The sequence below is a fragment of the Perna viridis genome, chromosome 15, assembly GCF_037379345.1.
Source record: "Perna viridis isolate PV_CMFRI_1.1 ecotype Kerala chromosome 15, ASM3737934v1, whole genome shotgun sequence".
Taxonomy (NCBI): domain Eukaryota; kingdom Metazoa; phylum Mollusca; class Bivalvia; order Mytilida; family Mytilidae; genus Perna; species Perna viridis.
This window is the reverse complement of record NC_142459.1, coordinates 4,172,947-4,195,929: the sequence shown is the minus strand read 5'-3', so window position 1 is coordinate 4,195,929 and position 22,983 is coordinate 4,172,947. Positions and strand designations below refer to the sequence as shown.

The window sequence follows — 22,983 nt, the reverse complement described above, 5'->3', positions numbered from 1 at the left end:
CAAGTCAGGACCATTACGGTACCAGCTGCTCCTATAGGGTAGTATCTATTTCACCAGATTTATTTTAGACTTGACTTGATTATAAGTCAGATAAGTGTTCGGTAATTTTGTTGTTACTCTTTTTTTTTAATGTTGGACCCAAAAGTTTTCAATGTGGATCTTGTTATCAGTTCATAAATAATAACATGTTTCAAACATTGTCACCCAGTTTCATATATGTATTTTTCTCAGGTCTGTGTAAGATAAGAGTAGGCAATATAATGATATGGCGTTTATCAAATTCACAGCTTTCAAATAGAAAGACAAAATCTGAATAGATTAACCTGTATGGTCAAATAATGAGAAGGATTTAATTTGAGTATTAGAGGAGACTATAATTGATATTTATGTACCAGGTCCTACTGAAGAGACGATTAATGACTTCTGGAGGATGGTTTGGCAGTACAGAATACAGAATATTGTGATGCTGACAAACCTAGTGGAACTCGGGGTAATTATCTAATATGATACAACATATAAGGCTTCTATTGGCTTCTCCCAATAGAAATCAAAAGAATAATGTGTATAGTCCATTTGATTTTCAGAAGAATTTATTAAAATTTTGGCAAACACATTTCTAACATCATACATACTCTTGAAAACATTTACCGAAAAAAATCATAAAATAAAAGAGTTTCCCCTAATGCAAAATCTTTAACCTAATGTAACCGTATGTATTGTAGGAGTAGTCAGGAAATAAAAATAGCTCAGGTAAATGTAATCAAAAATAGAAAACATTTGCTTTTGGTGTATTTTTAGCTTGACATGTGTTCTGTCCGCTAAGGGACTTTTGATATTTAAAATAGGTCATCACGTGTCATGCTTAAAATAGGCAAAAAGCACATGTTTCTTTTTGTTTTCATTTATATTCAAATGGCTATTATTTTTACCTGAACACTCCTACAAAGTATATGGACATTTTGATTTAAATTTTACATAAGGGATAATGAGAAACGTTTTTATTTCTACATAAAATGTTTAGGTAAATGCGGACTCGTGAGTTTGTATGATATTGAAAATTACCAATTTAAAAAAAAATATTGACAAAAATCAGATTTATGAATATATTTTTTTGTTATAATCCTTTAGAAATCAAATGGAATATATATCACTATTGGCCTTATGTTTCAATCACGTTCTGTTTGGTTTAAAAACCAATAATGAAACAGTTACATTTACAATGATTTTAATTTGTCAAAATGTTGATCTCATTACATCTTTCTTCTTCAAGATATAAAGTTACTAATGGTTTTGCATGCTTTATACAGGAGAGCAGTACAACCATAGAGGTAAGATTTGCAATATAATTGAGTGACTGACATCTAAACCAAGTGTCAGTAGATATAACTCTGGAATGTAGGCTGGTGGCACATGTATATCGTTCATTTTGTTCAGTGATAATTACATATGAGGTCCTTTTGTAGTAAGTCGTTGAGCATGCTCAATATACATTTCCTCGAGGTAAGGCTTGGGTAGAACAAAAGAATTTCCTTGCGGAAGTGTATATTGAGCATGCTCTACGCATGCTTATCGACAACCCAACAGTTAACACAAAAGGGTCTATACAAACCATTTGAGCATCTAATATATATGTTGTTGGTAATATAGATAGGGTCACATCCACATATTGTTGAGTGCATATATATGCGAGACAATTATGGACTAAAACTTGATTAGGTGTGCAGTTTGCTTACTTTGTCACTTGTACATATATGTTATATACTACAAATGTATATCATTCTGTCTTATTTAAGCTTAATTCATTTCAATAATAACAAAGTATTCAACTTATTGAAATTCACATTCCTGAAGTCTTCTTAAAACTCCAATTAGGTATAGGCTTGGTTTTTCAATTCTTTTAACCTTTTCAATAATTTTTCGTCATTCTTTTACAATAGAAATATCATCTAAAATACTGAAACAAACTTGACATAAGATTGGACATAATTTGCATGTTTTTTTCTAAACCCTGTTTCTTCTTACTTACAATTAAATGGGTGGAAATCTCTGGTGTAACACTGATAGCATACATTAGAATCAGAAATCTTCCATAAAGCATTAGTAGCATACTTTACATTATAATCAGAATTCTTCCGTAAAGCATTAACAGCATATTTTACATTGTTATCAGAAATTTCCCATAAAGCATTAGCAGCATACTTTACCTTGTAATCAGAATCCCTGCTCAATTGCAATGCTTTTGCAGCTCTGCCACACCCGGTATCTAACTTATACTCCTTATGTAAATTAGTATGCAGTGTCCTGCACAGAGGGTAAATTCATGATCCAATAGCTTTTACATCCCTGTCACACTCAATAATAATTAAATCCTGTCCCTTTATTGCAAATTGAGTATAGCACACTGTAACCAGTTTAAAGAAATAGATAGTTGCGCATACCCAGTGATTATTTCACATGTTTAGCAGAGCTTATAAGCTAGCGTAATAATAGTAAATCAGGAATTGGTTAGTAAGTCTCCTGAGGGGTCAGTGAGATACTCATGTTTTGTCCTGAAATGAAAGAACTATCCGCAATTGATTTAGGACGTAATTCATGTAGCAAGTGTTCCCCAAAACAATCATAAATTTTAAAAGAAAGCATCCCTGGTACTAGAAACACCGAGAATGTTGGTCAAATAGGCCTAAGTTGTCATATATAAGTAAACCATAAAAAAGCGCAAGAACGAAGATCAAAAGGGAAGAATAAAAGATAAGTTTTTTTTTCAATTTACTGTAAACATTCATGAAGATGTTAGTCAATGAATTGTGATTGGAATTCAGTGATTTATTTTGATTCTCATAGGAAAAGTTTCTTCATATTTTTGAATAGACGCAGCCTATGCGTTGCACAAAATGTTGGTCATGTGTTTATCACTTTTTCCCATGGCTGTAGTCTAAAAAGCTTTGAAGCATGTCATATTAGAATTCCATTTTAAAATCTGTAAACCATCGATCATGTACTGCAGGATTCTGTTATCATATTTTTTTACAGCAAATCAAATGCAAGAAGTATTGGCCTGAAGAAAACAGAACAGAAAAATACGGGAATCTGTATGTGAAGTTTGACTACCAGGAAACATTCGCTGATTTTACCCTCACAAATTTGGTAGTTACCAAGGTAAGAACATGTATAGATGTATAAAGTTTGTGTAAATGTGTACAAACCGAGTATAGGTATTCAAACTTATTTTTATGCACAGGAAGTGATGAGGCATTATGGGAGATATGTTGTTTTAACTGATACATATACTTGGTACCCAGATGATAACTGAGTTTTCCTCAAATGTTGGACTGTTGTGTAGTACTAATTACACAACAAAGTTTGAATTTAATTAAGTTCACTTGTTGAGCATTTTAAGCATTTCCCCCTACCCCCTGTAATTTTTAGATGATTTTGAAAGACTGCACATATATCTAATACTATAAATACACAATTCAATGTTGATTTTAGCACAATAAAATATGAGTTCTTCAGTTATGCTTTAATTTCAATACCCTTTTCATGGTTTTGAATTTTGATTTTACCTGGTGTATTGCCTCATTATGTGGTACAATGTATTATATGTCTTATTTACCATTTAAGCCCATTTCTGACTGACATGTCAAGTTGCTGTCACTTTGAATATTGACCAATGGTTCAATTGACTATGGCAATGTGATTCTACAGATCATTGATCTTGTACCCTTGTAAGCCCATAGGTAGTGTTGCTCATATTGACTCTCTTTGGTAAGCCCTAGCTGTTTACCAGGCAGTATTGTCCCTATTTACTCTCTTGCTCTATTTTGCAAAAGATTACACACAACGCACAATGCTCTTTGTAGCCTGAAAATTACATCTTGCCCAATTGCATATATATTTTTTATTCCTATTTAGAGCATTTTCAATGTAAGTTTGCATGACTATGTACTTTATAAAGTGTAGCTCCTATGTTCTCCGCTTTGTAGTAGAATATTGCTACTCCTATAAAAGCCTTAATGACTCATAACATGTCAATAATTATCAATCCAAGAACTATCACAGGGCATTCTTTTACAGTTAAATCAGTCATACTATGAAAAACTATAAATATTTTGAATTCCACATGTGCCTTTGTATTGTGGAAAAGCTGTAAACAAGCTAGAAACTGTCAATTTACTAATATCTGTCAAAACAAGTACCTGAATACACTAATATCTATCAACACAAGTACCTGACTACACTAATATCTGTCAATACAAGTACCTGACTACACTAATATCTGTCAACACAAGTACCTGACTACACTCATTTCTGTCAGAAAAAGGACCCGAATACACTAGTTTCTGTCAAATGAACTGAATACACAAGCTTGGGACTGTTAAGAACCTGATTCCACTAATTTTTGTAAACCCAACTTAGCTCCCAAGTACCTGACAACACTGGTATCTGTAAATACAAATAATTGACCGCACTTATATCTGTCAACATGAGTACCTGACTACACTTTTTTGTCAACTCAAGTACTTGACTATAATAATTTCTACCAAAACTAGTAACTGACTATATGCCAATTAAGTTACTGAATACATTCATTTCTGTCAACATAAGTACCTGACAACACTAATACCTGTCAACTCAAGTAATTGACTACACCAATTTCTGTGAACGCAAGTACCCGACTACACTAAATACTGTAAATTCAAGTACCTGACTACACTTGTTTCTTTCAGTACAGGTAACAGAATACATTAATTTTTGTCAACTCAAGTACCAGAGTACACTAATATCTGTCAACACAAGTAACTGACTATATTCATTTCTGTAGACTGAAGTACCTGAATACACTAAAAAATGTAAATAAAAGTGTTCGACTACACTTATAATTGTAAATGCAAGTACCTGACTACACTAATATCTGTCAATACAAATACCTGACTATTATTTTTCTTCTGTTAATCCTTACTGAAAACATATTATAATTACAATGTTCACAAAGAAACATGACACCATTAATTATCTTCTACTTCTTTGTCCTGTTGCTGCTAGAACCTGTATAATAACCTTTAGTTACATCATGTAGCAAACTGTAAATTCTCATGGTCCTGGTCTCGATTTAACAAAAAATCGTAAGTGTAAAGTGATCATAAGTAATGACGTCATAAACTAAAATAGCATTGTGACGTCATGATTTACACTTACGACTTTTTGTGAAACCAACGCCTGTGTTTAATATTTACCTTTCAAGATAACATACTTTACCTCTGATTTATGTCATGCAGGACAACTCTGTTGAATTTACAGTTCTTTTGATTACCACATTATAAATATGACACTCATGTGATTTTACATGAAAAATGTTGATATGTCTTGATTTTCCATTTTATTTTCTCAAAATTCCATGCAAATACGTCATGTAAAATCATATTTGCAATCTGTACATTAGATTTAATGATGTAATTCTTATGTCAGGAGAATATTGAGGAGGACAAGCACAGTGAGGACGGAGAAGTAATACTGCAGTTTAGCTTTATATTAACTTGTGAATAGTGTTTCATGTAATGTTTTGTGCAGTTTTTCTTGAAATTAATTTAAATGGATGGGTTGCAGTTACATATAGTTTGATATATAGTATTGCTTTACGGGAAATATTTGCATAAATCGCAATATTAGTGGAGTAATTGTTTAAAATCTTTGATAGTTATAGATTAAACTAGTTTAGAATGCACTCATTCAAATTTCGAGATAATTTGTATTTAATTAAGATCTTGGGTGAATATAAAACATGAAATTTTATATTATATGGTCAAATTAAATAGTTAAATATGCATACTTTATAAATACACAATAGTAAAAAGGAATATTCAAATGTTTTAATCTTTACTTATAATAGGGCTATCATAAATCGTGAATGAGGATCATACATTATATACCATGCATCGTATACCGTATAGGTAGGAAGTTTACACGATCCGAGTACTGTATTAATTCCATTATATGAGGATCAGTTGTGTATATTTGACATCTTTGACTGGATTTTTTAGTAATTGAACCCCATCCTGTATTTCGAAATTGTTAATGATCTAATTTTCAATTCTTTTAACGCATGCTTTGAATTTAAAGCTTTTTGGGAATGAATGCTTCATGCTCATTTAAGGAGGTAGACCTAGGGTAAGGGACATAACTCTTGTAATCAGTGATATGTTTGTATCATATTCAATTTCACCAAGCTTTCATATGAAACAGAATGAAATCAGTCCAAATTACTTTGATGCTTACATGAAATTGATGTAAATTGCTGACTAGAAACATTCCAATGATTTGTTAGAGCTGTGTCCCTTACCCTAGGTCTACCTCCTTAATATGAATGTAAAGCAACTATTTGATGAACTGTAGAAACTTTAAGTTCATTTATCTCTAATTCAGATATTTTTACATAGCTTTATGTAGTTAGTGATGTATATTATCAGTGTAATAATTTTGTTGTTTTTTTTTCTCACTCTGGAAACTTATTCATCCCCAACATTGTAAGTCTGCTATTTTGTTCGGGATTTTGCAACTTCACTGACATTCTAGAATGCTTGTCTCCATTTTATATATAAAAATGAAATTAATTGAGAATGACAACAAACTACTGATTATATCTATCTAATGATTAGAATCATGATTAATGGTCATTCTGGTGCTGTTTGCAGATTTAAATTATGCTCAGAACAAGTTCAACATACTTGTAAAAGTTTTGTATTCTGAGAAACTTGTGGTGTTACCTTGCTCATTTGCTTTTGTTACTTTGTATGTATGATTTTAGTTACTTTATGTTCTTTGTTGTGTATGTCTGTTTTCCATGTCTGGTCTTTGTCCCTGGATTACATTCTTTTGATTACCGCTATAACCTTGGTTCCCTTGATTACTCTTTCAAAATAATTTACCCATGATTATTCTATTTTGTTTCATTAAAGATTAATGTTTTGCTGATAATTAGATCAAAACAGCGTTTGAATTTCATTTTGTTGAAGCTTGTTGTGATTTTACATGAGTTTTTGTTGTTTGTATATTTGTCTATATGGAACCAAAATTAAGGTGTCAAGTCATTTGTACAGTACAATTATGAACACTATTCACAAGTTGTAATGAATTATGGACCTGGGAAATACTATGCATGAATTTCATAATTGTGAATCTAAAAGTGCATCATTTTTCTTTGTAATTGTAATGAATCATGTAATTACTAATATCTTTTGTTGAAGTAATGATATATATATTTATTTAGAATGAGACACCAAACTATGTTCCTATAAAATACGAAGTAAGATGACTAAATAATGCCACTCAGTTGAATTGATTATGGGAACATACAAACGAAACTATTTAGTGTTTTTATAGAACATATATGAGGAAAATATCTATAATAAGATCTTTTGTAGTTTTCACATAAATATCGATAGTTAAGTTAGTCACACATTAATCCAAATGGGAAAAAAGTAGATGATTGTGGCTTGAAGTAATTTACATTTATGAATTTTTATGTTTAAGGAAATAATGAGTCGTTTGCAAATAAAGTGTTAACCAGTTCCATAGAACATGAAAACCAATAACTTTTGTTTTAAATTTGCAGCATGCAGTACATGTAGACATAATCTATATAGTGCTTGGTAGTGCATACAAGGACTTCAATTCTATTATATTTAGTATATAGCTTTAGTACTTTACATGATTTAAATCTAATCAGTTTCTTCTACTAATAGTGTTCTAATTGACCGTCTGCTGAGTATTAAAAATCTATATACATGCATAGAAACATTTTAACAAATTTTTTGTTGTGTCTAATTTCTTGGTAACTATCCCTTCACCAAAAAAAGTTAAACATGTTTTATGCCTTTCTTGAAACTACTGAGGATGGGTAAAAGTACTGCACATTCAAAGAGTAGGAATCTTTGCACAAAAAACAATTAAGGAAACACTAAACAGACAGTTTGGACAAACAGTAACAGACAATACAAAAGAACTAAACAAGTATACACAAAAAATGCATAAACATCAAAAATGGGTGTTGCCTCAGGTGCGTATCTGACGGTTGACACTGCTTTTGTAGGACAACTGCCATGCTGTTTCTAACATTTATAACTGATAAAGGATGACTGTTAGCCAATCAGGTCACGGAGCTGACTTGATAGAACTAAATGAATGTGTACAAATAGATTTTGTCGATTTCTGTATCGTGCATCAAACTTCGTAAAAATGTAATACATCTACTACACTTAGGACACTTCTGCCTTGAATTATTTTTCAACAAAATTGGTGTATTCTGAGTTTCTATCAAATCATTTATCTTTTTTGTTAGGTATTAAGATTATATATCAAGGTTAAAATTTAAAGGAGTCTTTTTTTTCATATTGATTACAGGATGAGGCCAGACTTCAAGTAAAACATCTACAGTTTACATCCTGGCCAGATAGAGGGGTACCTAGATATGTTACACCATTGGTGGAGTTTTACTGTAAAGTTAAAAGTCTACATCGTGATGGACCTTTACTGGTTCATTGCAGGTTAGACCACTGTACATTAATTTGAAAGGTCTGTAAATTCAGGATATCTGAACCCCTTCAGTGAGATACAATAGAAAGGATGGGTTTATATAACCTTCTGTTACAGTTATGTCTATGTTTACATTCATGTCACTTGTTTAAGGAGGTAGACCTAGGGTAAGGGATATAACTCTTTAAATCAGTGATATAATTGTACAATATTCAATTTCACCAAAGCCTTTCAAGCTTTCCCTTGAAACAGGATGAAATCAGTCCAAATTACTTTGATGCTTACATGAGATGGTTGTAAAATTGTAAATACAAATGTTCCAGTGATTTGTAAGAGTTGTGTCCCCTATCCTAGGTCTACCTCCTTAAGATTAATTAAATTTGTAAGGGTGAAAACATAAGTGAGAAGTTACACATTATTTGTTTATTTTGAGGTCAAATCAAGATTTTATTTACATAGTTTATGAACCTCATAAATACTTCGTTTTGGGCTGTTTGATATCGTGTATTATGTATTGTAGTGCTGGTGTTGGAAGATCTGGTACCTTTATTGGACTGGATTATCTAATGGATCAAGCTGATAGCTTGGGATTTATCAATCTCTACAAATGTGTAGAAACAATGAGAGCAGCACGACCAAATATGGTACAAACACCAGTAAGTACTAACCAGATATAGTACAAACACAGTTACTACAGACCAAGTATGGTACAAATACCAGTAAGTACTGACCAGTTATGGTACAAAAATGACCAAATATGGTACAAACACCAGTAAGTACTAACCAGATATAGTACAAACACAGTTATTACAGACCAAGTATGGTACAAATACCAGTAAGTACTGACCAGTTATGGTACAAAAATGACCAAATATGGTACAAACACCAGAAAGAACTGACCAAGTTTGGTATAACCACCAGTAAGTACTGACCAAGTATGTTACAAACATGACCAAATACGGTACATACACCAGAAAGAACTGACCAGGTTTGGTATATACACCAGTAAGTACTGACCGAATATGGTACAAACAGCAGTTACTGTAGGTACTCACAAAATATGGTATAAACATCAGTAAATACTCACGGAATATGGTACAAACTTCAGTGACTACTGACCAAATATGGTACAAACACTATTACTGTAATTATTTTATTGGATGAATCAGTTCAGAAAGATATAGTCAAATGAATTCTGATTTCATCTACAAATATTGAAGCATGACAGATAAGTATTCTTTAACAAAAACAAAAACGAGCTAGACTTCTTGTAATCAGGCTTCTTGAACAGGATTGTGTTGCTACAAGACTGAAGTCATCACTACAGAAGTTTTATGGTCGTCATCATGAACTCGTTGATTGCAATGGTGCATCTATCTGCACAATGAAAACTGATTTGTTCAACGTGTCATAGTTTTCCTCTCCTCTTTCGTCTAACCCGGACTTGACTTTTTATGAGAATCTCAGTGGTTGTTTCTTGAAAAGCAGAGGACGCTTACCTTACCATTGCACCTGGTCCATGCTCCAATTTTGTAGTGGAGTCCGAGTTGTTCATTTATTTGTGTTACTTTGTATGTATTTTATTTACTTTATGTCCTTTGTTGTGTTTGTCTGTTTTCCATGTCTGGTCTTTGTCTCTGGAGTACATTCTTTTGATTTCCGCTAGAATCTTTGTTCTCTTGATTACTCTTGCAATATGATAATCTTTAAGTAGTCATATTTTATTATATTAAACGATGATAATCATTGTTGTAGGATCAGTATTGTTACCTTCACCAAGCCTTGGCTGAGGCTTTACAGACTTCAGAGTCACCTGTTGATGAAGATGAATTTGAAAACTACTACAATCAAATGCTGATCCGAGACTCTGAATCAGGACTGTCTAAACTTCATACAGAGTTTGATGTAAGTCCAGACACAAATTGTTTGCAGCTTAGGCTAATTGCAATGAAACAGGGACTATAGTTTTACCTCTTTATCTCTATTAGTGTATCCCCCAGTCAGTCATTCGGTATTTTAAAACAATTTTCTGGATTTTTTTCACCAATTTTGTATGAAATAAATTACTGTACAAATTTTAATATTAAATATTTGATGTTTTACATAATAAGGTGAAGCTTTATACAGATCGAATCGTTTAAGTGAGTATTGTAAAAATATACGCTTTCTTTAAATAACTTTTTTTATCACTAATGCCCTATACATATTTGTTTAAAATATGTTTGAAGGAAGTTCAATCACCTCGGGTAGAGAGTCGTTTTGAGGCAGCCACATCAGACGAAAATAAACACAGAAATAGAAACAGTACAGTACTAGCATGTAAGTTATATATTGTATGACACTAAATATATTATTACAGACATATTGGCTATTCTTACGGCAAGACAAGTATTTAAATAGTTCTTATGTTATCCTCAACTAGACTGACGTAACAAATGCCACGAAGGTTATTTTCAGGTGTGCACCATGGGCATTGATGTTATTTCAAATTAACCAAAAAAAATGTAACAGTCATTCCTTATAATTTAATTTAAGTATCAAAATTCAACAAGTAAATCATTAAAATGTTTGATGAGGTTGCAGTCATTAAAAAATTGAGTCTATGAGACGATAGACAATTTCTTTTTATCCAATCAGAAACGGTGTTTGTTCAGAAATTGAATTATTGAATAATAAACAGAAAGCTGCCTGCTTCAAGTCAAAATGATAGATGTTTACTTTACATATAAATTTACCTTAAACCATTGAAATACCTGGCAAAGTTTCACATTTTTGTGGGTTGAAAGCTTCATCTGTATGCAGTGGCAGACGCAGAAATTTTGAAAAGCTGGAGGGGGGAATTACTGCCCCGAAAAGTGGACCGCTCCAATGATTTCCAATGGTTAACTGTAATCAAGCAAAGTATTCTAGCATAAAGGGGGTGAAGAAATATGCCAAGTCGTCGTTTATTTACTCTTCATTGTTTATCCATATATGACTCTTTATTTATTAAACAGCTGATGAATGTCGGGTGTTTTTGTGGTCCAGAATAAAAGGATGTACTGACTATATCAATGCCATTTACTTGCCTGTAAGTTATAATTATAGCATTGTTTTATTAAGCAAATCAAAATTTTGTTTCTCATTTAGAAAGTGCAAGTTAAAAATTTTTGACTTTCATGCAAAAATGTGATAATTAAAGTTTTCCACATTAAAATTTGTGTCTTGAGAGGAAGTTCACATTATATTTTTAGTTATATAGTCACTTACAATGAGTAAATGAAATCATGTAGTTGATGGAAATAACTGTTATATGTGAGACTAGTTTTAAGCACAGAATAGATGAGAGTTTTTTTTCACGTTCTCCATATACCAACTCGAATGCCTGCTGTTATCTCAGAGACATCCAAATATGATTCACAGATATATCACAGTCGGCCATTTAATAGATATAGGCAAAAAAAAAATACCGAAGCGTCAGCAGTGGCCTGATGTCCCAAAATATGGCCTAAACATGTAAACAGAAAATAAAAATGATCTACATACAGAATGTAGTGAACCGAATAAAATAGATTACACATAAAAGCTGAGTATAATGGAAACAAGACGTCACACGTAAAAACTAAACTACTAGCAATGTGAACTCCCACAAAAAAATGGTGGCATCAGGTGCTCATGAAGGGTGAGCATGTCCTGCTTCACCAGCTGCACCCGTCATATTAAAAGTGAGTACAATCCGATAATAATCACTAGCAACAGTAATAAATTAGTGCAGCTCCACGACACGTGTCAAATACTCTCCGAGCAGAATCATTCATTTCAACTAAGTATTGTGATGGTAAATAGTAAATAACTTGGAAATTGAGGGAAAATATCCGAAATTGTTAATAAAAAAAACACCATAAATCATACGCCATTATCAATAATATTTTATACCATTATATTTCAGTCTTACAGAAACAAATATTGTTTCATTGCAACAGAGATGCCACAGTGTGCCACAATCATAGATTTTTGTAGAATGATCTTCCAGGAAGAAGTTAGGACAGTTGTTATGTTAGACAACGAGACGTCTGGTATCAATGTAAGTTTGGACAGTTGTTATGTTAGACAACGAGATGTCTGGTATCAATGTTAGTTAGGACAGTTGTTATGTTAGACAACGAGACGTCTGGTATCAATGTTAGTTGGTACAGTTGTTATGTTAGACAACAAGACGTCTGGTACTAATGTAAGGAAGTTGGGACAGCTGTTTTGTTACACAACAAGACGTCTGGTATTATCGTAAGTAAGTAGGGACAGCTGTTTTGTTACACAATGAAATGGGTGGCTTTAATGTAAAAAAGTAAAGTCAGTTCTTTATGCTAGACATCGAGTTGGTTGTTATTTATGTTAGTAGATTATGACAGTTATTTTGTTAGACAACGAGACAACGTATTACTGGATTAAATAGAGATCTGCAAAAAGAATCCTTTCATGTAAAAGCAAAGAGATCATGATAAAAAACAAGGAGTTACATGAAATGACTTTAAAAGGAGTTGTGGATGAAAATTGACTGAATTTGTGTATAACTGGACAAATCATATATCTATGGTATTTAGAATGACTTAGATAATTGCTGAAGTGAAATTTGATCCTGCTTCCAGATAAAAATCCAATGTGTTTGTTTCTTTTTTTGCTTTTAGTGTAAATATAAAATTTTAAAGATCTATATGATATGTTTTGACAGCCCACAGAACATTATTGGCCCAACCCAGGTCAGACAATGGAGTGTGGACCATTCAGCATACAGATAATTGAGGAGCAGAATACTGATGATTTCATCATCAGAAGTTTAAACTTTAAGTTCTGTGTTGATGTGAGTATCATTGTGTGTAGTTCATGGTGTATTTTTACTTCCACAATGATATGAAGTAAAGGATTAAAAGATATACCTAAAGCTGATACTTAAGTGTAAGTCTTTGCAAGAATCAGGCAAAATGGGAAAAATCAGAAATATGCACATCGTAACCCCACCGATCTTACAATACATTATCACTCAAGGATACTTTATCTATTTGAAAGACCATTTTTTGATCTCTGCATCTCTTGGCCTTTCTCAGAAATTTCAATAGAATCTTAGGTCTCACCAACCACTTCTAATGTTTCCATTACCTAACATGTTAAAAAAGTAATTTTCAAAGTTTCACTGTGAATTCCCTGGACAAATGACATCTTAAAGTTGCATACCATTGCAAAGCTTGGAAAATAAAGCTTCCAAAATCATTATGCTAATGGTACGATGATTGTAGAAATTCTTCACAAACTTTACTTGAATAAATAATACTGAAAATCGACATTTTTACCTGTTCTGCTAACTGACAGCATGGAGGCAAATTACCCACACATGTAAACAATATTCATACACTTTTGTAATTAATTACGTATATGATTTTAAAGTACACATTCCCAGCTTTATTTTGACTACTTTTAATCATAATACACACAAATAATGCTCTTACAATGCATATGTCTAGGTTCAGTGTGTTTTTGGTACTACATAGCGGGGTGGCCATTTGACCCAGAAGTGGTTAGTGAGACCTTAGAAAAATGAGGGTTTTTGACAGTGTTATCTGCCCTTGAAATGTTCATTTTCAGTGCTTTTCAATGAAATGATATGGAAAATCTTGTCTGTTTCTTTATTCTGATGTTGCAAATAGTAAAATTACACTATCAAAATGATGGTTCTTATCATACAATGTTTCACCTACTGCCTGATTCTTACAGGGACTGACATCTAACAGATGGAAACAATTCACACAATAAAGCAAGAAGATCTAATAGCTGTTTTTGATGCATATAAATCATGTCTGCATGAATCTGCATGTGATAATAGTGACTGCACTTCTAACCATTAGTATACACTAAAGAAGGGTGGCTATTTAAGGGGGTAGACCTTGGGTAAGCGAAATAACTCTTGCAATTAGTGATATGTTTGTATCATATTCAATTTCTACAAAGCCTATCAAGCTTTACACTAGGTCTACCTCCTCAGTGTAATTGTACTGATTTTTATGTGTACCTACAGTTTTTACTGGAAGGGTAGACATGAAAAATGCAACATTTGTTTTTCATATGTTTTGAAAAAAACCCGAAAAAACATATGATTTTTATATGTTACATACCACCATAAAAGACATATGTTTATGACAAACAAATAACTCATGAAAAAAAGGTAAATAAAAAGCAAATGGTTATTATTTGTCTTCCATAGGACTTAATGTATAAAAATGTGTGAATGTCGTATAATTTTTAAAAGTATGTAGAAACATGTTGAAATTTTTCTTGTGTAGACAATGTTTAATTCCGAAAGCCTCACTTTAAAGACAGTATTGAATTAATTGTCCCTGAAGGATTATATATTTCCTCGAGGATTGAATTGATGGTTATAGTTGGATTCTGAAGTGAAGACTAACTGACTAATCCTATCCAGACTTTACATGTGTTCACGTATTGACAACACAGAATTCTACTTGATTCCCAGTCTGTAACTGGTATACTGGTACTCAGTGAAAATTGGTACAATTACATTATTGCATGAGTCTCAGCTGATAACAAAAATATTTGAAGGTCTCTAATTTTATCATCTGAAAATGTTATTCCATGAAATACACAGCCTTGTGTAAATCAGTGAGAAAGCTGTTTATTATAACGTAAGGAATGACATAGTGAAATATAGACCTGGGCTTTATTTTAAAAAAACAAGATAGTATGCATAGCTATATGTCCCTGGTTGTGACACAAAATGTTAATGAAAATATCTAGAGTAAAGACGTAGGGGTAAAGTGGAAAGGGTAAAATGCTCCGAACTTACGGATAAATGGTTGAAATTCAGACACGTCAGTGTAAGTTTCAGGAATGTGTCATCTTCATCCAACAAAATTGCCCTAAACTAAATGACAGTATGGTATGCGCATCTTCACTTTATAATAATATATATCAAACCAAAGGAGTTTCGTCCGAAGGGCTTTGTATTGTTGAAATATGCTTAAAATCCTGACCAATGCTGACAGTTTGACTACTGAATCAAAATGTTGGTGATGTATATCTACATTTCATACCATTATGCCCCACAAAATATCAAAAGAATCTGTATGTGGTTTCAAAGGAATTGTATCTATAAGAACTTTCGGACGGATGGACGCTTACCATTATCATTATATTGTGGTACCATTATTTCATGATTAAACTATTATATCATTATAACATGGCCAGAATATGCTAGCTATCATTATATTATTCTAACATTATTTCATGGTTAAATTATGCTATCAGTGTGTCATGGTTAAATCGTTCTATCTTTATGTCGTGGTTAAAAGTTTTCTATCATTATGTCAAGGTTAAAATATGCTATCACTGTATTAAAGTTAAACCATTTTATCATTATATTTAAGAAACCATGTTAATATATTATTTAATTATAGTGAAATCATATCATCATTAAAACATAATTAAATGTTGCTATCATTATATCATGGTGAAATCATGCTATTACTTTTTCGTGGTTAAATCGTGCTAACAAAACTGTCATTATATCGTGTTTAGATCAAGCTATCATTATGTGTTTAAATCAAGCTATCATTATATCGTGTTTAAATCAAGCTATCATTAGGTGTTTAAATCAAGTTATCTTTATATCGTGTTTAATCAAACTATCATTATATAGTGTTTAAATTAAGTTATCGTTATATCATGTTTCAATCAAGCTATCATTATATCGTGTTTCAATCAAGTTATCATGTGTTTAAATCAAGCTGTCATTATATCTTGTTTAAATCAAGCTATCATTATATCGTGTTTAAATCAAGCTATCCTTATATTGTGTTTAAATCAAGCTATCGTTATATCGTGTTTAAATCAAGCTATCATTAGGTGTTTAAATCAAGATATCTTTATATCATGTTTAATCAAACTATCATTATATAGTGTTTAAATTAAGTTATCGTTATATCATGTTTCAATCAAGCTATCATTATATCGTGTTTCAATCAAGTTATCATGTGTTTAAATCAAGCTGTCATTATATCTTGTTTAAATCAAGCTATCATTATATCGTGTTTAAATCAAGCTATCCTTATATTGTGTTTAAATCAAGCTATCATTATGTGTTTAAATCAAGCTATCGTTATATTGTGTTTAAATCAAGCTATCATTAGGTGTTTAAATCAAGTTATCTTTATATCGTGTTTAATCAAACTATCATTATATAGTGTTTAAATTAAGTTATCGTTATATCATGTTTCAATCAAGCTATCATTATATCGTGTTTCAATCAAGTTATCATGTGTTTAAATCAAGCTGCCATTATATCTTGTTTAAATCAAGCTATCATTATATCGTGTTTAAATCAAGCTATCCTTATATTGTGTTTAAATCAAGCTATCATTATGTGTTTAAATCAAGCTATCGTTATATCGTGTTTAAATCAAGCTATCATTATATCGTGTTTAAATCAAGCTATCATTATATCATGGTTTACAGCCTGAGAGTAAATCAGAAATGTTAAATGTACTTGTAAGTAAACTTGGTGATCTACTAACACTTCACAGCTGACTACAATAAACTTTATATACTATTTTATATTTCCAAAATTGTTACATTTTGTACTGTGAACATCTTTAATTCGCTATTAGCTAATTATCGTGGATTCTGTCTATTGAATATATTCTTTGGTCTTTCTCCCACCAAAATGTCACATTTTTGATATCAATCCGCCAATCACAGAATTTAAAATTCATGTTGACAATATCAGTAAATTATGAAGAAAATCTATATAATAAATAGGATAATTCTTTAGTACTTATTTTTTTTTTTAAGATTTTGAATCCTGAAGCTTTTTCATACTTACCTTTGTACTATGGAAGAGCAAAGCATTTCAACACTGCAAAATCATCTAAATGTTTATAGCATTCAATGTCTAAATAAAGTTGATTGTAGTTTTACCTCACGTGACAAACCACAAACTTATGTAAAATTACTTTTGAAGAAAACAAACAATATTAGATTATCACAGTCTCATTGTTTTCAATAGAAACAGAAACAGAAATCACGTTGTTGTACATTGTACCTTTAAATAAAAAAGTTTGAGACTTGTCAAGTAGAATACTCACCTTTAATATGAAATGTAACCAAAATAATTACAGATTGTGCGAGTTACACATATTTGAATATGGCTTTTAGAACATTTTTCATTTGTAATTAAACCTAGATGTATATAATTGTTTTATTATATAGATAGCAGTGTTTTATCGAATATTTCCAGTATGATAAATTTTGATAATTCACACTGTAAAATAAATTCAATAATCTCACTATTTGACTTTCTACTGCCAAAACGTCACAACTTTGATATCAATCTGCCAATCACAGAATTTTAAAATTCATGTTGACAATATCAATAAATTATGAAGAAAATCAATATAATAAATAGGATAATTAATTGGCTGTCCAAATAACCAAAATATGATCACTCGTGCCAAGAATGCTTGAAGATTTTTAACTCATTAAATCTAGGCGTTCTTCGGCACTCATGATAATATATTGGTTATTTACTCTTTCCAATCAATTATCCTATTATTATTGTCCCTTAGGTTTAAGCAATCTAAACAAACACCACAAAACTAATACAAAATGTTTGATTGTTGTGGTAGACACTGCGCAGTAACTGATTTGCTTTTTTGTTTTTATAGTCACAACTGTTATATATGAGTGAAGCACAATTGCTTTTCTTTTTTCACAAATTAAATATATATTTTGTGCACTTGACATTTTTAATAGATGTGAGTAAATCTGACAGGTCATTCAGGCTATCTGGGATCATTGTAACATCGAACATTTTCAGGAAATATGCAAATTAGACTTTAAATATTCATGACCAAGGAAAGATAATGGAGTTTTATATGTATAAGGAATAATGGACTTTAAAAGAAAATAAGATGTAGTTTTGAAATTTTATATGTTATATGAGTCATTCGTGATATTGTCACAGATAATTCTGTATAGTTTATGAGCTGTTGTCCTTCTTTTTTTTACACATAATCATTGTTGTTTTTTTTTTCTGCCAGTAAACAAATCTCATTAAACTGTAATTTTGTGGATTTCTTGGTTTTTCAAACCACATTATTATTCATTTCATTTTTGGTGCATTAATAAATGCCATTAACCAATTAAGTGTCGATAAATCATGAAATATTGATACACTGGAATAGTATATAGGGGTATCTACTAAGCACTTGTGTGGTTAAGTATGTACTGGATGTACTGTTATGTATTTTCTACTGTTTTAGGACCAGAAAGGAACATACAAAGTGAACCAGTTCCAGTACAAGTGTTGGTCAGAAGGGAAAGTAACACCAAAGTCTGTTGACTCATTCCTTAGCTTTGTGAAGGCTGTTACTGAATGGCAGTCTGACTCTATCAAACACCCGATCATCACACACTGCATGTAAGTATCAATTCTGTGTTAACTGTATGAAGACTATTACTGAGTGAAATAGTGATTCCACCAGGGATTATTTGTGCAAATAAACTAACACCAAATATTAATTACATTTGTATTCCAGTTTTAAGGTAAATTTGTTTGCTAGAAATAAACCAATTTATGAAATATGTTCTATTTTGCGTCATTTCAATCAGACCAATAAGTCATAACCTTCTTCCTTGAATTAAATCACTTGTTTGTACATATTTTGTGAGTTCAACAGAATCCAAAATGAATTACCATGCAATTCAACTACCAAATAAATTACCATGCAGTACAACTTCCAAATGAAATACCATGCACTACAACTACCAAATGAATACCATGCAGTACAACTACCAACTAAATCACCATGCAGTACAACTTCCAAATAAATCACCATGCAGTACAACTACCAAATAAATTACCATACAGTACAACTACCAAATAATTCACCATGCAATACAACTTCCAAACAAATCACCATGCAGTGCAACTACCAAATGAATTACCATGCAGTACAACTACTAAATGAATCACCATGCAGTACAACTTCCAAATAAATTGCCATGCAGTACAACTACCAAATAAATCACCATGCAGTACAACTACCAAACAATTATGATAAAGTGATGATTCTGATTTTTTAAAAGGGACGGATCAACAAAAGTAGGATTGTTTTGTATGGTACGAGCATGTTTAGACCGATTACAGTCTGATGGTGATGTCAGTTTAATCCATACACTTCATCATTTCCGGGTCAGAAGACCTCAGCTTTTACCAAATTTTGTAAGTGTTACTGAAATTTAATCTCTGCTAGACATAATTCAATTTGCAATCTGCGATTTGAAATAATCTTGTTTTTCATAATAAGTCATTTATAATATGGATTTTGAAGTACAATAGTAATCAAGGGAACCAAGATTCTAGCTGGAATCAAAAGAATATAATCCGTGGACAAAGTTTTGTTTGTTTGTTTGTTGGGGTTTAACGTCCGAGCAGCAATATTTCAGCTATATTCAGACGATGAACAGGAAATGATGATGAAATGAAAAAGGGATGGGACACAAGGATAATGGGGTTGACATATTTTGATTGCCACTGGAATCATTCATTAAAATTATAGGAGGTTCAGGATTTTACGGATCATTTCCATAGAACACTACAAAAAAATACGGATTGTCATCAAGTAATATTAGCAGACATGGTATCTCCATCAGTTATCCTTCCAAGGCAAGCTGGTTTCTAATTATCCTTTCGCCCCGTGTCCAGGTGTCAAAAGAATGAGGATGAAGCAGCGCTAAGCTTGTCGTAAAGGACAACCAAGCCGTGCCCAGAACCCTGGCCGGGGGCTAGGGCGCTCTCTAAACATAGCAACTGGGTTGTGTGCGCTAGGAGGTGGAACGGTCGTCAGGCCATGATACGAAAACCTGACCACAAACTATACTGATGAAACGTATTGGGAAAGATGCGACTTTCCTCGTTTGTTTGTTTGTTGTTTGTTGGGGTTTAACGTCCGAGCAGCAATATTTCAGCTATATTCAGACAATGAACATGAAATGAAAAAAAAAGGATGGGTCACAAGGATAATAGGGACGACAAATTTTGATTGCCACTGGAAAAAGGGGCATGGGTAAGGTCGGGCAATTTAGCCTCCTGTGGCAGAGCGCAAAGGTTCCTACTCCTATCGAATACCACAGCAGGGTTCTTAAACGTGCGAGGAATGTGGCGTCTTTCCCAACACGGTGCACCACTATGGTTTGTGGTCAGGTTTTCCGTATTATAGCCTGACAACCCCAGCAAGTAACACGCCAGGGGTACCCCATTTCACCACCTGGGGCACACATCCCAGTTGCTCTGTAGGTAGAGCACCCTAGCCCCCGGCTAGGGTTCTGAGCACTATTTAGTCGCCTTTTACGACAAGCTTAGCGCTGCTGCAGGCCTATTGTTTTGACACCCAGACCTGCACGGGTTCCCGTGGACAAAGAATAGACATGGGAAACAGACACACAACAAAAAAATAAAATAGCCAAAACAATACACACAAAGTAACAAAAATAAATGAGCAACTCAAGACTCCACTAAGAACTGGTAGCATGGACCAGGTGCACCAGTAGGTAAATTAGGGAATCAGTTGGATAAAGGCATGTAAACATTTAAGGTACTCACTTGAACTTGTGCATGGGTAATATTTGTACAGGATCCTACCAGACAATCAGTTATTTTATTTCTACACCCAAGATAGTCAACCACTTAATACACTGTAAAAATCAAAAACCTCTTATAGCTCATGTAGGAAATCGCATATATTTTATAGGGAATAGTGTTAGACCCTTATTTCGATAACTGGTCAAATACGGAAGTTATGAGGTCAAAATTAGAAGAAATAAAAATTTGCTGTTTTTGTTTGTTTGGGTTTTTTTTGTATTGTTACCTTGTAATATTTATTGTTAACATTAATAAAATACTTTTACAGGAACAGTACAAATTTTGTCATGACTGCATCTTCAGACAACTCAGCAGTAATTAACTAGAGTTTGTGAAATCCATAATGGACTGGTATTGTTGTTATTTTGGTGCAAATGGTACTGCATTTACATGTGTGCTATTTTTTTATAGACCTGTTCTTATCTATGGTTGAAACACTTAATATCTTTGTTAATTTATTTATGATATATTCTTTGTAAAGCATAATATATATATAATTCAATCTCACCAAGAACAAAGGTCAGGATAAGCTGATGCCTTTGTGTCTTTGTGTATTGACTTCTTGTCATTTTTCATTGTATGCTCTGTGTCTTTTGCACTAAAACCTTTCTTATTTTGCTTAACAAGGTAAAAACCCCTTCATTGATAACTCAAAAACTTTTTAGGAATGATGTTTGACAGAGCCTTTGCATATAATGCTGTTTTGATATAGTTTGTTGAACTCAGTTTTCCAGGCGAGTGATTTGCCCATTTTTTAAACATTGACCTCTCTGAATTGACAGGAGACATGTTTTGAAACTTGACAAGTTGTTTGACCTCAGTCCCTTTTTTTCTTGTGGCCTAGGTGGTTTCACAGATGGATACATCATATGTATTTCTCTTATACTTAACCAGTGCTTAGAATGCAGAAATGATAGCAGGAGCGATCTACATTTTTATTTTTTGGTTCCTCTTAATTCCATGTTAGAGCCACCAGCTTTTGATGATTGTTACAGGTTTGCGATGCAGACTCTCCATGACCTCTATGACCTCCTTTTTCTTCATTTCATTGTAATGCACATATATGACTGGTATGGAAGTAGTTATGACCCTTTATAATGATAGTAATGTGGTAAATGGAAAGCCAATTATATGAGTTCTATAAACATTCAATACATTCAAAGTAGCAAATATTTTTAATTATAATTGTTTCGTTTCATATTTTGATCACAGATAAGTGGTCAAACTGAAAGACTGTGATATATTTAAATATATATATTTGAATTTTGATTGTTAGTCAATTTATACACTTACGTATTTGTTATAAATGTAATAAACTACTTTGTAGATGATTCAGTTTTATCTTTTGATTTTCTTGTATTATAATTTCATTCTGTAACTGTGCAATTCTTATAAGAAAAAATTGTATTTCGTGATACCTGTGCTGAAACCCATAAAAGACCAAAAAAAATTGTTTATCGTAGAGGTAATAATACAGTTTCTATGCATGACATCACTAGGGTCCGTCTTTAGGAAAGAAGTGAACACTTGTGATCGACTAATATTTTTACAATGGGATAATATATTAAATACCTTATTTTTGCACTCAGAAGTATGTCAGTTGTTTATTTATCATATCAATCATTTTAACACTTTATTGAAGATTTATGTACTTTTTATGTCTACGTTTAAATGCCTCCAGTAAGAAGAATCCCAGCCTGAAGAGGTCAGAAAATCTGCCCCACCAAAATGGCAGATGTTTACAGAAATGTTTACAGAAAATACTGGTA

General features: G+C 32.3%; 1 protein-coding gene across 9 annotated transcripts in view; it reads left to right on the top strand.

The window, feature by feature from the left end:
* LOC148596628 (receptor-type tyrosine-protein phosphatase kappa-like) overlaps positions 1-22,545 on the top strand; it is a 41,644-nt gene extending 19,099 nt beyond the window's left edge. For 4 of the 9 annotated variants that reach the window (XM_088564145.1, XM_088564137.1, XM_088564147.1 and 1 more), the window contains exons 9-23: positions 396-490; positions 1,308-1,328; positions 3,031-3,156; positions 5,467-5,505; positions 8,398-8,540; positions 9,050-9,185; positions 10,285-10,434; positions 10,758-10,848; positions 11,526-11,599; positions 12,458-12,592; positions 13,238-13,366; positions 17,029-17,061; positions 18,834-18,991; positions 19,660-19,795; positions 21,483-22,545. In XM_088564145.1, coding sequence (XP_088420271.1) covers positions 396-490; positions 1,308-1,328; positions 3,031-3,156; positions 5,467-5,505; positions 8,398-8,540; positions 9,050-9,185; positions 10,285-10,434; positions 10,758-10,848; positions 11,526-11,599; positions 12,458-12,592; positions 13,238-13,366; positions 17,029-17,061; positions 18,834-18,991; positions 19,660-19,795; positions 21,483-21,536 — 1,520 coding nt within the window. In that variant the 3' untranslated portion in view covers positions 21,537-22,545. The remainder of the gene's footprint in view (positions 1-395; positions 491-1,307; positions 1,329-3,030; positions 3,157-5,466; positions 5,506-8,397; positions 8,541-9,049; positions 9,186-10,284; positions 10,435-10,757; positions 10,849-11,525; positions 11,600-12,457; positions 12,593-13,237; positions 13,367-17,028; positions 17,062-18,833; positions 18,992-19,659; positions 19,796-21,482) is intronic. The other 5 variants (XM_088564139.1, XM_088564141.1, XM_088564140.1 and 2 more) reach the window with 5 other exon arrangements.
* Positions 22,546-22,983: the final 438 nt, after the last annotated feature.